This window comes from Poecilia reticulata, linkage group LG13 (assembly GCF_000633615.1).
Source record: "Poecilia reticulata strain Guanapo linkage group LG13, Guppy_female_1.0+MT, whole genome shotgun sequence".
Lineage (NCBI taxonomy): Eukaryota > Metazoa > Chordata > Actinopteri > Cyprinodontiformes > Poeciliidae > Poecilia > Poecilia reticulata.
In genome coordinates, this window is record NC_024343.1 from 29,666,052 (window position 1) to 29,682,343 (window position 16,292).

The window sequence follows — 16,292 nt, forward strand, 5'->3', positions numbered from 1 at the left end:
TTTCTTTCTTTCTTTCTTTCTTTCTTTCTTTCTTTCTTTCTTTCTTTCTTTCTTTCTTTCTTTCTTTCTTTCTTTCTTTCTTTCTTTCTTTCTTTTTAAGCATTAAGCGCTGAGATGTGTGTAACTAGACCCAGTCCCTCTCTTCCAGTAAGTCTGCAGAATCCAGAATGATGGTAATGATTCTGTCATTCTGATCTGGTCTACACCTACGTCTGTCATGGAGGACGACGCCGTAGTTGGTCTTTGTGGGTCGGTCCTCTGGAACCTTGGGTGGAATTGGGATGCTGGAAGGCTTGGAAGGATTCTTATTACTGGGAGAGATGGTCTTTTCTGGAAAAAAATATGAAAAATAAAAGCTGGCAGTGAGTCAACATTAGCAGCAGGAACCAGCTGCAGATTTAAAGTTGATGAACATTTTTCTATCTTGCTGTGTATTCTGGAGTTTTAAAAGGTAAATGGGTGTAAATGTGAGAAGATGAATGTAATTTTCATCTTCATCAGAAATTTCTCCCATGTTTGAAGTGTCTTTTGATGAACTCCTGTTCTGAATAGAGCATCTTTATTGGGATGAAGTGTGTGGAATCAAGAGATGTTACTGTTACTATGAAGAAGATCATCTGTGAGGAAATTTTTAATATTCAATGGATGCCTTCGAGTGATCAAATAGCTGGAATTAGAGAAATTTCAACATTGATTTCTTTACATTAGTTTGAAAGTATGGAAGCCTGAGACAGATGCTGATGTTGATTTATTTTACAGCTGCTCAAAAAACGTTTGAGATTCTTTTCACATGCTAATATTTTCCATTCAAATACAGACAATATAACCATAAAAAAAAAAAAAAAAAAAGGAGAAGTGACATTTTTTAATGAACCTGAACATTGATAGTCATAAAAGTCTTAAAAGTTTCTGACTCTGGAAAACTTTGTAACACAACAATAACATTGTTGTTCTTTTCATGTATCTAAACTAGGACTGGATAATAAATCAATAATAGTATATGTTATGATAGACTCATAATATAATTAGATAATACGACTGATGGAAATTTCAATAATTTCACCGAATTCTGACCCAGAACCACACAGCATTCTGGGTGATGTAGGCAGAGGAAAAGGCTTTAGCTGCTAAACCTACAGCGGCTAGCTAAGAAAAGTTAGTCACGCACTCTTTAGTTACCTAGCAACTCATCCATTCTTTGGTTTCCTAGCAACAACCTGCTGATTAACTTGCGCAGCAGCAGTTTCAGTTTTCACCACTCAGTGACTCATAGCTGCTTAAAAGTAAAAATTAACACCACCAGTTTGTCAGTATTTCAGATATTTAAAACAAAACAAAAATTATCAATAAATACGGATATTGAGTTATTTAAACTATTTTTACCGCGATCCGTTTTTCAGCCATAAACCAAATATTTTCACAGTGCAGCAAAAACACCAAACATGCCTCACCAAGTATGTTTGGTTTAGTTTATCATGGGAAAATGTGTTGTTACAAGTGAGAAAATCTGCCTGTGATAGTACTTTTCTTGAAATCTCAAGGAATTGTTTACTTAAAACAATCTCCTTTATCTTTCTGGAAAGTTACTTGCAAGTTAGTTTTGTCTTATTTCATATCTGCAGTGAAAACTAGACCAAAAACACGTGTTGAAACCAGTTTATTCACTGTTAAAAGCGTGTTTTGTTAGCTGGCCCGACCTTTTCCGGTGCGGAACGTGAGCATGGCCGGCTGACCCTCGCCCGCTGCGCTCCGAGCCACCATCAGGACCTCGTAGAGGCTGGAGGGCTCCAGCTCCGACAGCCGCAGGGTTTTCTCGCTGCCGGGGACTCGGACCGTCTGCCAGCTTCCCACCACTGCTCCCATGTCGTCCACCTGATGCAGAAACACACAGATGCCTGTAAGCAACAGGGAATTTGCTTTTTTCAGGTCAGCATTTTTTTTTTTTAAAGCTCAGAAACGAGGCTTGGGAGATTTATGTCACAATTTCCAACTTTAGCAAAACTGAGTGCTGCTGCCAATGCTGTCCTTAGTGGTTTTGCTGCAGTTTTACAGTGAGATGGCTGTTGGATCAGAACGTTTTTTAAAGAGGAAATAAGTACTGAAGGGGTGTCCAAAGTTTTTGTCACATGGGCCAAAACTGCCAGGTCAAAATTACCAGAAGAAACTAAAATCAAGCAAATAGCGTAGTTTTTTTGTTGCACAAAATATCATCATGGATTAGGTCTGGGCAATAAGGCTGAGAAATGTATCACAATATAAGCATTTCTTATCAGTCGATATCAATGATTATTGATTAGTTGTATGTTTTAGATAAGTAAAAAAATAATAAAATAATTCCATAGTATTGATTTTTTTTTTTTAAGTATACCATTAAAACAAGACATTATTCCCTTGTTAAATTAGACCAAAAATACTTGGCAAGATTTTGTGTTTTTGCCGTGTAGTGAACATATTTGGTTTCATATCAGTTAGTATCCATAATTATTGATTAGTTTTTTTTTTTTTTTAAATACCTGAAATACTGCCAAACTGAAGACTTGACCTGTCCTGGTTCTCACTCCACCTCATTGTTTTTTTATTTTTAAGCAGTTATGAGACAAATTGGCAGTTAGTTGGTTACTCAGCAGGCTGTTGCTAGGTAACCAGAGAATGAACGAGTTGCTAGGTAACCAAAGTGAGTTAGTTGGTGCCAACAATCTTGCTTAGCTATTTTATATGTTGACTATTTAAAATGATATCAGACGTATCATATTTGTTACGTGTTATGATATTTATTATTATTGGTTTATTTTTCAGCTCTATTGTAGACTCAAGCTTAAAAATTACTTTATTGCTGTAGTACTTCAATAAAAACTCCTAGTTTTCAAATTATTTTGGATCTGACTGAACAAATGTGCCGTCTTTTTTTAAAAAGCTGCATTTGAGCCACGTCTTTTTTTAAAAAAGCAGCATTTGAGCCACTTTCTTGCAAAACACTTGCTATATTCAGCCAAGTTTAATCATTTAAATAGAAGCTGATTTGGCTGCAAAGTTGGCTTTTCACTTAATGTCTCTGGATAGATGTGATTCCACTCATTTTAAAAATTTGGTTGTAAAAATATGAATACGCTGCTAAAACACAAAATCTTGCCAACTAATTTTGGTCTAGTCTTTAGTGCAAATATCTTAATATACTTGAAATAAGACAAACTAACTTAAAAGCAACTTTTCAACAAGATATTGAGGCTTGTTAAAGTCAATAATTTCTTAATATTTATTTAAAAGAAATTTTTGTACCACTGGGAGATAAATTAACTGCCAATGGGAAAAATGTCTATGGAACAAGAACTTTTTCATCAATATTAAGGAATAATTGACTTAAAACAAGTCTCAATATCTTGCTGAAAGTTACTCATTAGTTTTGCCCTATTTTAAGATATTTGCAGTGGAATACTTGGTAAGATTTTGTGTTTTTGCAGTGCACTTTGTGCAGCACTTAACATTTCCTTAATATTTTTACTTTAAAAAGCCATCAGCCACCTCCTTACATTTTTGATTCACTCGCTGCAGTCACTTCAGTTCAAACAGGGAATAAAAATGGCAGCAGAAACATTTCTCACCTTGCGGTATTTAACAAAGTAAGCGCTGATGGGGCTGCCTCCGTCTCGGCCCGCTCTCCACTCCAGGTCGTAAACGTCCGGTTTGTGCGTCTGCGGCGGGCTGGTGATGATCGGCGCCTCCGGAGTGGGCCGGTCGCCGCTCCGGTCGGCCGGCGCGTTAAACGGGTCGTCGTCTTCGGTCAGGAAGCTCTCGTCGCTTTGAATCGGATGAAACGACGGTGAAGCCTGGGGCAGCAGAACGGCTGTGGATCCCAACTGTGGATCTGCGAGGGAAAAAATATCAGATCTACGTCAGAGGAGACAAAATCTGAGATAAATCACACGAATCGAAAGCTGCTCACTTACTGGATGTATCAAAACTTAAGGTCCAAACTCTAAACCGAACATCAAAAAAGTACGGAAGAGGATTAGATCTACTGATGAAAAACATTCATTTTAATCTCAGAATTACAGTCGTGTATTTGGGTCTTTGTAGACAGAACATAAATAAGGAGTAAATTTCAGCTAAAACCCTGAAATGTTAAGTTTTAAAGTTGTCCAGTGAGTGAAAAAAGGAGAAAAGCTCGATTTTTTTCCCTTATTTTTGATGATCAGGAAGTGAAAAAACTAAATGCAGGTCTTAAAAACCAGTTGTGAAATAGATAATTAATGAAAAATGTGTGATTTAAATATATAAATTAATGTAAAGCCAACAGCATTATTACATTTTTGTCTTTTAAAAAATGGATCAAGAGAAAAAAGTAAAATAAACCCTGAAACATAAAAAAAATAAAGTGAAAGAAAAGTTAGCTTCTATTACAAAACAACATTTTAGGAGGAAATTATGACAGATCCTCTGCTGAGATTTATGCATCATCAGAATCTGAAGCTTAATCTAGATTTTGATCCGTTTAAAGTTGCAGAACATTTACAGCAGCCTCAGCTGTGCTTCACAACAAAACAGCATCACAGGCAGACAAATGATGAAACACAAAATAATAATCTTTCTGTCTCCTCCAATCTGCTGCGGCTCGGAGAATCCAAACAGCCGACATGAACTGGACGCTGAGGTCAGAGCTGAACTGGGAGCTGAACTGGGAGCTGTGGGAGGTTTTCCACATTTCAGGGCTCAGTGTCCTGTAACAAGCTCTTGCTGCCGCTGGCGCACCGGTCCGCTCTGCCGCTGCGCACCGGTCCGCTCTGCCGCTGGCGCACCGGTCCGCTCTGCCGCTGCGCACCGGTCCGCTCTGCCGCTGCGCACCGGTCCGCTCTGCCACTGGCGCACCGGTCCGCTCTGCCACTGGCGCACCGGTCCGCTCTGCCGCTGGCGCACCGGTCCGCTTTGTAAAACAAACAGGCCTGAAGCTGGTAACACTAGACCTGATTCCCGGACCGCGGCCGGCTGCCGCACATTCCACACACCGACCAGTAAAACACCGGAGAGAATCGGACCCGAGCGGCTCGGAGAGACAATCATGGTTCATTAGGGAGATGCACATGGATGGTAAACACCTAAAGCTCACTTTGGTTTGTAGGGCTGAAACGATTAATCGTGATTAATTGATTAAGTAAGTAAGTAAGTAAGTAAGTAAGTAAGCTTTATTTCTATAGCACTTTTCACAGACCAGGGTCACAAAGTGCTGCACAAAGTGTAAAAATAAAACAATTTAAAACAACATACAAACAATAAAACACAATATTACACTAAAAAGCAAGTTTAAAAARGTGGGTCTTAAGTTGTTTCCTGAAAGTGTCTATACAATGTAGAGATCGAATGGTGCAAGGTAGCTCATTCCATAGGCGAGGCGCCACAAGTTAGCAATTGATTAATCTGCAACTGCAATTGATGACAACTGAAGGCAGCACAGTTACTTGGTTGTGCTGTAAAATGGTGATGTGTGCCTGGAAAATACATCGTACCGCCTCTTTAAGGATCGTACCGCCTCTTTAAGGATCGTACCGCCTCTTTAAGGATCGTACCGCCTCTTTAAGGATCGTACCGCCTCTTTAAGGATCGTACCGCCTCTTTAAGGATCGCAGCAAAACAACTGAATGCTGAATACGTACAATGTTGTAAAAATACCAGATTAAACAAAATGCAGAATGCTAATTTCCGTCAGTAGTCTCATACTTATAGACAGAAATGTTTTTACAACAATAAAGTTGCATAAAAATACATTTTCACAGATAATCTAACCAATATAATCTGTAGTAATAGTCCTGGGAGGATTAAGACGACTAGATTCTCAATCCTCTTCTGAAAACTACACAAGAGGATTGAGGCCATTGAAAAAAACAAATTGAGACTTTTCTTCTTTTTTTTCTTAGAATTCTAGAGTTAATCTCAGAATTCTGATTTTTATTCTCAGAATTCTGACTAGAAACTTCTGAATTCTGAGAAAAAAGCTAGAATTTTCTTTTTTTTTTTTTTTCAGTGACCCTAATTTTCTTCCGTACCAAAAAACGGAAGAAACGTCAAGAAACGCCCTCAAAGTATTGAGGGCGTCCTTTTCATGGTGATGGAAAACATTCATACGGAACTCAAAAACAACCCATTTCAGATCGTTTCCCCTGATTCGTTGCAATAACAGTTTACTCTGACTACGAAGGGCTCGATAAGCTCTGCGCCTGGTACCGCAGAGTGTTTACTACATCTCCTGATAGTCGGCCCTGGCTTCTGCGTATGAAGGTGGTCTGCGGAGACTGATCCCAACTCTTCCTGGTGCGGTTTGTGGAGGGGATCCTGTCTGATCTGAACTCCCCGTGTCTCGGCATTAATCAGCCAAGGAGCGAGGCCTTGGCACGGGAGAGGATCGGGAGGAGGAGGAGGGCTGTGATGTGTTAATAAATAAAAGGCAGTTGTGTACGATGTTGACAGCTGGGTGGTCTGGACCTCGTCATAGCCCTCCGCGACTACTCCTTACATTCCTGCGTCCGGGGCTTATCCCCGACGGTGCGCACAAAGCTCACTCTCACGCTCAGTTCAAGGCTCAGGAGGAGGCGGCCTTGGCTTTGGCCTGCACCTCCCCGACCCTCCTACAGACACACACAGAGTCCCACAGAGAGCAAGGACGCCCTGCAGATACTGTATGAGCAGACCTGCAGAGAGCCAACACAAACTGATTTGAGACAAAATTGCAATATTTGCTACATTTTCAGCTGTGGTGGTTCATGTTCACACTGCACTGTCAAACAAACCAAACTAATTGAAAAATCTGTTCCCCTCCTCGCCTTTGGGGGGGCGCTGTAGCAAGAACCACTGAAGGAAACGACAAAAATCTCTGAAGAAGACACTGAGCGCAACTTCCTTCCTCACGAAATGTACACAAAAATTGAGTGTTGTCAGATTTTAGCAGTTGTAGGATTTCTCTAAAAACAAGTTATTTTTCCCGCTAGCTCTAGACACACGTTTGTTTTAGTTATGTTTACCCAGAATGCCGTGCGCTGTAGTCTGCTTTCGCTTCCAATCTAACTCTGATTCTGACCAAAAAACGCCAACTTTGGTCTTGAAAACCCAAGTCTTGGTTCAGTTGAGCTGAACTCTGGCGCCGTGTGGTTTTAAGCGGACTGGCGACCTCTCCAAAAGCAGGAAGCAAACTACAGTCCAGGGCATTCTGGGTAAATAGAGCCAAAAGTCTAACACTTTAGGGAGAAATGGGTCGTGGTGTTTTACCAGATACAAAAGAGAACTGCTAAAATCAAACCCTACAACATTTTTGCTTACATTTTGCGAAGAAGGAAGTTGCGCTCAGTCTCTTCTTCAGAGGTTTTCATGTCCAATTGGGATTCACAGAGGGCTGGACAATAAATCAATAACAATATATGTTGTGATAGATACATGATCAATATAAATAGATGATACGTCTGATAGAATATTCAGTAATTTCACAGAAGTTCAATCCGGAACCGCACAGCATTCTGGCTAAGCCAGTTTGGTGAAATCAGCTAACTCACTCACTCTTTGGTTACCTAGCAACTCACTCACTCTTTGGTTACCTAGCAACTCACTCACTCTTTGGTTACCTAACTACTCACTCACTCTTTGGTTACCTAGCAACTCACTCACTCTTTGGTTACCTAGCAACTCACTCACTCTTTGGTTACCTAGCAACCCCTGCCTGGTTAACTGGCACAGTAGCAGTTCAAGTTTTCTCCACTGTGCCTCATTTCTACTTAAAAATAAACAACATGGAGTAAAGACTGGATGAAACAGGAAACGTCACGCGTCTCAGAATTTCAGAAATTTAAAGCAAAAGTACTAATCAATAATTATTGATATCGATCGATGTGAAATGCTATCGCCTGACATTCACATATGAATTCAAACCAGGTTAAAGTTTGTTGCTTCTTGTATGCGACCGTGACAGGTAGAGGAAAAACAAACAAATGTGCATCCTAAAATAAACATTTTCACCACATGAGCTGAATTATAGGGGAAAAAATCCTCAACCTTCAGTTGAATCTTTAATGTCTTAACCTGGAAATAAGAGCTGAACATCACCAGGGTTTGAGAACTTTCCATTAGTTGAGAGAGTTGAGGTCAGCCGAAGCTCCCGTACCTGGCTGTATCGTGAGGATCCCATGCGCCTGCGCCGAGCCGATGCCGTTGTCCAGCAGACACTGGTATACGCCTTCGTCCTGCGGCGTCGCGTCTGACACCATGAGCGAGGACCCGGAGATTTGTAGGCGTAGAGATGGAGCGACGGGCTCGGCGTTGAACAGCCAGGTGACGTTCGGGGATGGGTTTCCTCTCGCTGAGCAGGTGAAACGAGCAGAAGAGCCCAGAGGAACAAGCTGGTCACCCGGACCGTCGACGATGGAGGCGGGTTCTGTTAGAGAAACACAGTCAGACCATCATCAGCACCAAAAAGTCTGCAGACGTCCTGGGTTTTCTTTAGTGTCGTCAAGCAATTTAAAAAATTACTCTTAATCACACTCTACCTATTAATCACCTCCTTCTGCCACACTTCAATCAAAATCAATCAATTACAATTATGGACAATTATGTAATTGTCTGCATTATGTAAAATAAGCATCAAAATAAGCATCTTCTGATTAAAGGCATACGATAAAAAAAGTAAATTTTTGCCAAAAACTCGAGATATTTAGATTAATCTCATACATTTTCTTAGAGAAAAAAAAAACAAGGACATTTCTGAGCTCTAAAAGTTGAAAATTTCCCTGAAAAAAAACCTCAGAAAGTGAAATTAATCTCATATTTTCTAGAAAAAGAACATGGAAATTGGTGAGTTTGAAAAGTCGAAAAGAGAGAGAAGAAACTCAAAAATTAAACTCAAACTTTTTTTGAGAAAAAAATTATAAACTTTTCAAAAATTTCTGAGTTGAACTTTTGAAAAATTGAAAAAGTGCAAGAAAAAACTCAGAAATTTTTAGATTAACCTCAGAAATTTTGCAGGTTTTTTCTAGAAAATATCCAAGTTTGAAAAATTGAAAATTTGTGAGAAAAAAAACTACGAAATTATTTCCACTTTTTGAAACGCTTACATTTTATAGGGAAATAGAAGCTCATTTTTGACTTTTCAAACTCAGAAATATTCTAGAAAAAAAAAAATTCTGTGTTTTCTGGCAGAAATTTACTCCTTTTTTAATCTACAATGGTCCACATATCCCGTTGTTTTACCACGTTAACTTTGACAGCCCTAGTTTTATTTCTCGTTCTTACCGAGGACGTTTACAGTGTAGTCGGGTCCGATCACGGCGCCCCGCTCGGTCTCGACCCTGCAGCTGTAGCGCCCTTCATCGCTCCTCGTCAGCCGGCTGAACTCCAGGTTGTTGCTTCGTCTCAGCAGCGAGGGCCCGGATGCGACCTCCTGACCGTTCTTAAACCACGTGGCTACAGACGCAGGACTCCCGGAGACGACGCACTCCAACGTCAGCGGCTCTGAATGCAGCATCGAAACCGACACCGGAGCGGTGGGATAAACTATCCGAACCGAGGAGGAAGAGGATCCTGTACACAAACAGGTAACGAGTCACTAACATTAAGTAGTAAAAACAACAGAAATCTGCATCTTTTTACGAGCTTTACTGACGTTTGACTAGCAGCTTGACGCCGTGGGACTGAACAACGGTTTCCCCGGTAACGGGGTTCATGGCGCCGCACTTGTACATGCCCTGGTGTTGGGCCGACACCGAGACAATCTGCAGGTTGCCGGATGGAAGCAATAAATAGTTATCTGAAAAGGGAGAACAGCACATTCAGTTACAGCGTTTAATGGGTTACATGTAACAAAAACACAGAGCAGGGTGGAAAATTTCTCCTTTTTATGCAGCACAAACAAACTTTCACCTCCCTTTGATAACCGATCCATACTTTACAGTTATGACTATTTTAGATTTTATTATAAGACGGGATGTTTGCAAGTAAAACATAATTTAATTAAAAATTAAAAAAAGAAGACAGACCTGCTGCTGTCAGTAACTTTTGTACAGTTTTGGATTCATTCTGGTATATGTTATTTATTTATTTATTTATCAATTTGCCTTTTTTGAGTCTATACTCGATTAATTCATTGTTAAATTAGTTAACGATTATTTCAATAATAGATTAATCATGACTGTTTCGTCCCTACAACGATCAACTGCATTTGACTGTCCTGTACCAAAGTGTGAATCGGATTCTGGTATGTAAATCGATTAATCATATCTAAATGTGATTAATCGATTAATCATTCTATTTACATAGAGAGAAGGGTTTTTATTTGAAATGTGAAATATAATTTTTTTTGTACAGTTTTGGTTTAATTACTGCTCTGAATGCCGTTTTTAAGCAGTTTGCCTTTTTATGAGTAATTGATTAATTGATCAATTACTAAATTTGTTTATTATTTCAGTAATCATTATTAAAAGTAAACAATCACAATATGATTACGAATTCTCCACATAAAAGTTAAGCGAGAGCATAAAAACACAAATTATGTCTATAACTAATAAATCTAAACGTATTTAACTAATAATAACAAGCAAACACTCTAAAACCAACTAAATTAAACAAACAAAAAGTCACAACAAAATGAAACTAAAATAGAATCAAAAACTCAAACTTTTATGAACTGGAACACATTTGTTTAGCAGAGAGCAGTGAGAGGTCTGGCTCTCCATGAAACAGACTAAATAAATCATTATTAAAGTTAAAATGTCCCGTGTTTACGTAGTTTCAAACAAACCTCTTGACTCTTCGATCCAGTCGCCTCTGACTCTCAGTTTGGGCCGAGCCGGCGGAGCGCTGCGCGGCAGCGGACACTCTATGACCGCCGTGCCGCCTTCCTGCGCCGACACCGCCGGCCGTCGTCCGGCTTCATATTCTGATATTTCTGCATGAAGCGGAGAGAGGAAAACACTCAGTGAGCAGCGGCGCTGCTTGAAGTGAAGCTGTTTGTGTTGGATCGCCGGGTTTGTTTATTGTTGCAGAGAGGGATTCGGTTCGTGCCTGATACGGCTTCCGATCGGGGTCAAGCACTTAACGTGGAGGCCAAGAGAAAGTAGCGTCCCAGCAGGAGCATAACACGCTTCCACACAGGAAAGCCCACGGCTCATTAAGGATAGCAGACAAGAGGCATCTGGACGGCTGCCTGACTAAAACTCCAACTGCTTCCTTCCCGTCCGTCACTCAGCGGCCGGCAGCCGAGGCTACGCTTCCTTTCTACTTGTTCGAAACGCATAAATGGACTTCCTTTACTCAAGGATGCTTCCTCTCTTTCTTCCACGCTCTTTGAAGTGAAGTGTGCAGAGCGGGATTATGATCCGTGTTGAGGCCGGGCGATACGTAGCGCCTTTTTTATTCCTCCATTTGGGCCTAAAATCAACCCAAACACTTAACAAAAGAAGAAAAAAGAAACACCCAGCTGATTTTTGGCAATAAGTTAACGTTTTCTGGTGCCTGGAGCCGTTTGAAAAATATCCCCAATGTAAAGTCACAAATCGGCTCCGTTACCTAGCAACCCCAGCGGAACTCCACCCATCGCCTAGCAACCCAAGCTGAGTTCCAGCACTCTGTGCTTTCTTAAAAATTCTGAAATACAAAAATACTAATATTAATCCTAAAGAGAAACTAAATCATGTGGTTAGGCAGGTCACAATAAGCAATAAATAAATTAAAACAAGCTCAATAATCTCTCTCTTTCTACCAAAGGTTGGATGACTAAAGTCTTCATTCCATCCATCCATTTTCTTCCGCTTATCCGGGGTCGGGTCGCGGGGGTCTTCATTCAAGTGCTTTTTTTTTTTTGAAGGATAATTTTGTTTACAGACTTAATAATTCATTTTATTTTTTGTTTCTGTTTAGTTTATTTATTTTGGATATGTAAAATGTCTTCCAGTTGCAGTGTTAGAATTTAAAGTTTATTGATCTTTGAAACCGTGTTCTTGCACTATTACCATTAGAATACTTGAAAATGATCTCAAAACAACAATATTAATGTTTATTGAAATAACTTCTGGGGCAATTTATTGTCCAGAAAATGTGTTACTGTGACAGGCCCAGATGTCGTTAACTCAGAAGTCTTCAAAGAATTACAGTAAATGGCGAAGCAGGAAAAATCTCCTGTAGCAGTCTGTGTTGAAGCTTCTGACTAAAGACACTGAACGGGTTGGCATAAGTCTAAGGTTTTATAAAAATATATATTCATTATATTTTTTGCACAAAATCATTCTTAAATAAGTTTTTTTTTTGTCTGATCAGTTTTGGACTCCTTTCAGATTGAGTTGTTTTAGGGTTTCTGTCGCTTTAAATCAAAATTAGCTGCTGCTGGCCACGTCCCCAACTCAATGTTTACTCTCACGCATGAAAATGATTGCAAACAGATGTGCAATTATACAACTGTACATCTTTGAAAAGCGTTAGTAGAGCTTCCTACACAACCAATCAGAATGCAGCAAGTGGTTTCTGAATGGCAAGTCAACAACAAAACACTGTTCTCTTTTCCAGCAGCCATTGTACAGTGCATACAATGGTGAAACCAGCTGACCAAACGTACTGGAGCTTTGCTTGCATTGCTAGGTGACGGGGTGGGTTCAGCTGAGGTTGCTAGATAACGGAACAACGGCCCTTGAATGTGTCTTAACAATCGGTAAGATTTTGAAACTGCTCCTTTTCAAGACACCAGAAACTGGCTGTGTGTTTGTTTTGTTAAGAGCTTTGGCTGTTTTTAAAAGCAGCTAAAGAACAAAAACATATAAAATGTGAATTATGTACAAGAGGTCCCATTTTCAAACAATAAAATCGATTTACCACCCAGCTCTAACCCGTACCTGCTAGAGCCACCCGGGCGAGGCGGCTGGCGATGGTCGGCCCGCGCCCTGAGCGCGCCACACACTGATAGACGCCAACGTGGTCGGGTGTGAGGCTGGAGATGACCAGGGAGCCGCGGCCAAGCTCCACCCCAGGCAGCGTGTCCAGGTCCAGGGGACGGCCTCGGAAGCGCCAGGAAACCGCCGCCGACGGAGGGCTCGCTGAGCACTGCAGACGGACCGCAGAACCTGGACTCTGGACCACAGAGGTTGGCTCAGAGCGGAGAGACGGATACTGAGCTGGAGAAAAACCATGACAGGAGAAACGGGTCCAGAAACGTGAATCATCCGTTTGCACCGCATTACGACATGCAGTCTGGGATTTATCACTAATAACATCAACACTGGGAGGCTCCGACACTCGGCAACATGCTTTTCCTTACGAATACTAAGAACTGGAGCCATTTGGAGATGATTAACAGTTCATTTGGTTTTTAAATTATTCCTGCAAAGTAAAAAAAATAAAAAAATCCAAATGTGCCACAAAAAAGCAGCAAACACCAGTTAGCAGTGGTACATTAAATGTTGTCACCGTTTAAAAACTGATGGTAGTGAAAAAAAAGAGCACTTTTCATCAATATTAAGTCAACTTAAAACGTAAAACAAGCTCAGGTTTCCTGTTGAAAAGATACTTCTACGTTAGTTTCTCTTATTTCAAGTGTACCAAGATATTTGGACTAGAAACTAGACCAAAAATATTAAAATTATCGATTAATCGTGATTAATCAATTATTAAGATAATTGTCAACTCATTTAGTAATCGATTGCAGTATCGATTGCAATAATTGATTGCAGTAATTGCAGTATAAAGACTCAAAAAGAGGGTATTTGTTGAAAGGACAACTTATTCAAAGCAGTAATTAAGCCAAAACTGTCCTAAAAATATGAAAATTTGCATTTAAGATTAAAAAACATGTTTGTCTGTAAATAATTTCTACCCAGAACTCCTCAAGTTGAATAACTTTAACTTCACCTGGTTCAAATTCTGTAAAAATAAACGCCTCCTGTTAAGCATATCCAATTATTAATCAGTTAATATACAGATCTGTTCCACGTTGTATGAAGTCAAGCAGAAACCACTGAGCTTTTCACATATTGTAAATATTTTTCTTAGCTGCAGATGATCAAAACGTTCTCTAAAGAAATGCTGCTATTCCATTTTAGGCAATAAAACATTTATTTTCACTTTTAAAAAAAGGAATGAAATACTTTGTTTATATTTTTATGCATTTCTAATGTTGCATTAAAAAAAGGCCTAAGTGGTTAAATAAAAAATCTCAAAACAATTTTTAAAAGTACAATTAATCGATTAATCGCCAGAATAATTGATAGATAATGAAGTTGTAAAATAATTGTTAGTTGTAGCCCTAATTAAATATACAGATTCTCTGCTGGATGCCAAATGTGGAAAATATTCTTATAATTTTTCCACATTTTGTGACTTTACAGCCTCATTTCAAATTGTATTGATTTAATCTCTTTTCTCAAAATGCTAAACACAGATTTCCCACTGAGACAATGTGGAAAAAATGACAAAAGAGACAACAATCTGATTGTTTTCTGCCTGTTCTGGTTTCTATTTTGTATTTATTTTATTTATTTATTTTTGCATTTTAAGCTTTAGATCAGGTGTGTCCAAAGTGTGGCCTACGGGCCATTTATGCCCCCTGAAATGGTTTTGATCGGTCAAATCAAAATTTGGCCAACAAAATATTTTTTAAAAACTGAATATTTGAATATTGTCCGTTTTTCTTGTCTAAAACCGATTTTTTTAAATTTTAGATCTTAAAGGATTTATAGATTTAATAAAAAATATATTAGAGAAGATACACCTAAAAAAAGGGGATTTTTTTTTCTCTTAATAATTCAGATGTTTTTATAAAGACACCATAAAAAAAGGAAAGTAAGTTAAAGGGCCGGGTTGTCACTGATGCATTTAAAGAACAAAAACAGTGGGAATTTTCAGTTTTGATTAATTTAAGGCAGAGTTTCTCAGCCCTGGTCCTCATCGCCCCGCGGCTCTGCATGTTTGAGATGTGCCTCTATTCCAGAGCAGCTGATTCAAATGATTTCATGACCATCAGGTACTGCAGAAGCCTGTTAATCACCCACAGATACAATTCAGGTGTGTGGCAGAAGGGAAACACCTAAAACATGCAGGGCGGGGAGGTGCGAGGACCGGAATTGAGAAACACTGATTTAAGGGAAGAATAGTTCAAACTTACTTGAGCAGCTGATAATCTGGCTGAGCCACAGCACAGTGGACAGGAGGACCCTTAGGCCACTGTCCATGGCGGCCTTTGACCCCAGCCAGTGGCCGTGTTGCCTGGAGCGCGCGTCCTCGCCCGCTTAGAAAACCTGAAACAAACGCAGAGAGAAGCAGACACACTAGATAAATTTAAAAAGCAGAAAAAAGGTGCGACTTTATAGCTGGAAAACTGATTTTATTACACACATCTTGTTCTTGTAAAACATTCCCATTTTAATAGGCTTAATCTGGAGGTCACTAAATTAAAAATGTGATTTATTACATTAAGCTGCACACAAAAACTGCATTTAATCATATTGTTGAATTTAGTGATATTTATAGATGCTCTGGTGGAAATGTAACGGTAAACCCAAAAATAATATTTCCAATCCAAATGTCAGTTTAGCCTGGACGATATGGCTGAAAAAGTATCACGATACAAGCATTTCATATCAGTCGATATATTATAATTACTAATTAGTTTTTTGTTTTAAATATCTGAAATACTGCTGGACGGGGGCGACATTTCCTGTTCTATCCACAGTTTTCACTCCATCCATCCATCCATCCATTTTCTTGCACCCTCGTCCCTCGGTGGGGTCGGGAGGGTTGCTGGTGCCCATCTCCAGCTGGCGTGCCGGGCGAGAGGCGGGGTCACCGTGGACAGGTCGCCAGTCCGTCGCAGGGCAACACAGGACACACAACCATGCACACACACTCACAGCTAGGGGCAATTTGGAGAGGCCAGTTAACCTGACGGTCATGTTTTTGGACTGTGGGAGGAAACCGGAGAACCCGGAGAAAACCGACGCATGCACAGGGAGAACATGCAAACTCCATGCAGAAAGACCGGGGCCGGGAATCGAACCCAGAACCTTCTTGCTGCAAGACAACAGTTCTACCAACTGCGCCACTGTGCAGCCCCAGTTTTCACTCCACACTATTTTTTTTATTTTTAATCAGTTATAAGGAACAGAGAGGAAACCTTAAACTGCTGCTGTAAGTTACTCAACAGGTTGTTGCCAGGCAACCAAAGAATGGGTGGGTTGCTAGGTAACCAAAGAGTGAGTGAGTGAGTGAGTGAGTGAGTGAGTGAGTGAGTGAGTGAGTGAGTGAGTGAGTGAGTGAGTGAGTGAGTGAGTGAGTGAGTGAGTGAG

The 16,292-nt window shown here is 40.0% G+C and overlaps 1 protein-coding gene across 1 annotated transcript in view; it reads right to left on the minus strand.

The window, feature by feature from the left end:
* Positions 1 to 16,292, minus strand: part of cdon (cell adhesion associated, oncogene regulated) — a 64,160-nt gene that overhangs the window by 16,687 nt on the left and 31,181 nt on the right. Inside the window, exons 2-10 of the mRNA XM_008426440.2 lie at positions 15,113 to 15,245; positions 12,849 to 13,127; positions 10,766 to 10,912; positions 9,632 to 9,775; positions 9,262 to 9,549; positions 8,138 to 8,407; positions 3,600 to 3,862; positions 1,698 to 1,872; positions 211 to 330 (exon numbers count right to left, since the gene is read on the minus strand). Coding sequence (XP_008424662.1) covers positions 211 to 330; positions 1,698 to 1,872; positions 3,600 to 3,862; positions 8,138 to 8,407; positions 9,262 to 9,549; positions 9,632 to 9,775; positions 10,766 to 10,912; positions 12,849 to 13,127; positions 15,113 to 15,179 — 1,753 coding nt within the window. The 5' untranslated portion in view covers positions 15,180 to 15,245. The remainder of the gene's footprint in view (positions 1 to 210; positions 331 to 1,697; positions 1,873 to 3,599; positions 3,863 to 8,137; positions 8,408 to 9,261; positions 9,550 to 9,631; positions 9,776 to 10,765; positions 10,913 to 12,848; positions 13,128 to 15,112; positions 15,246 to 16,292) is intronic.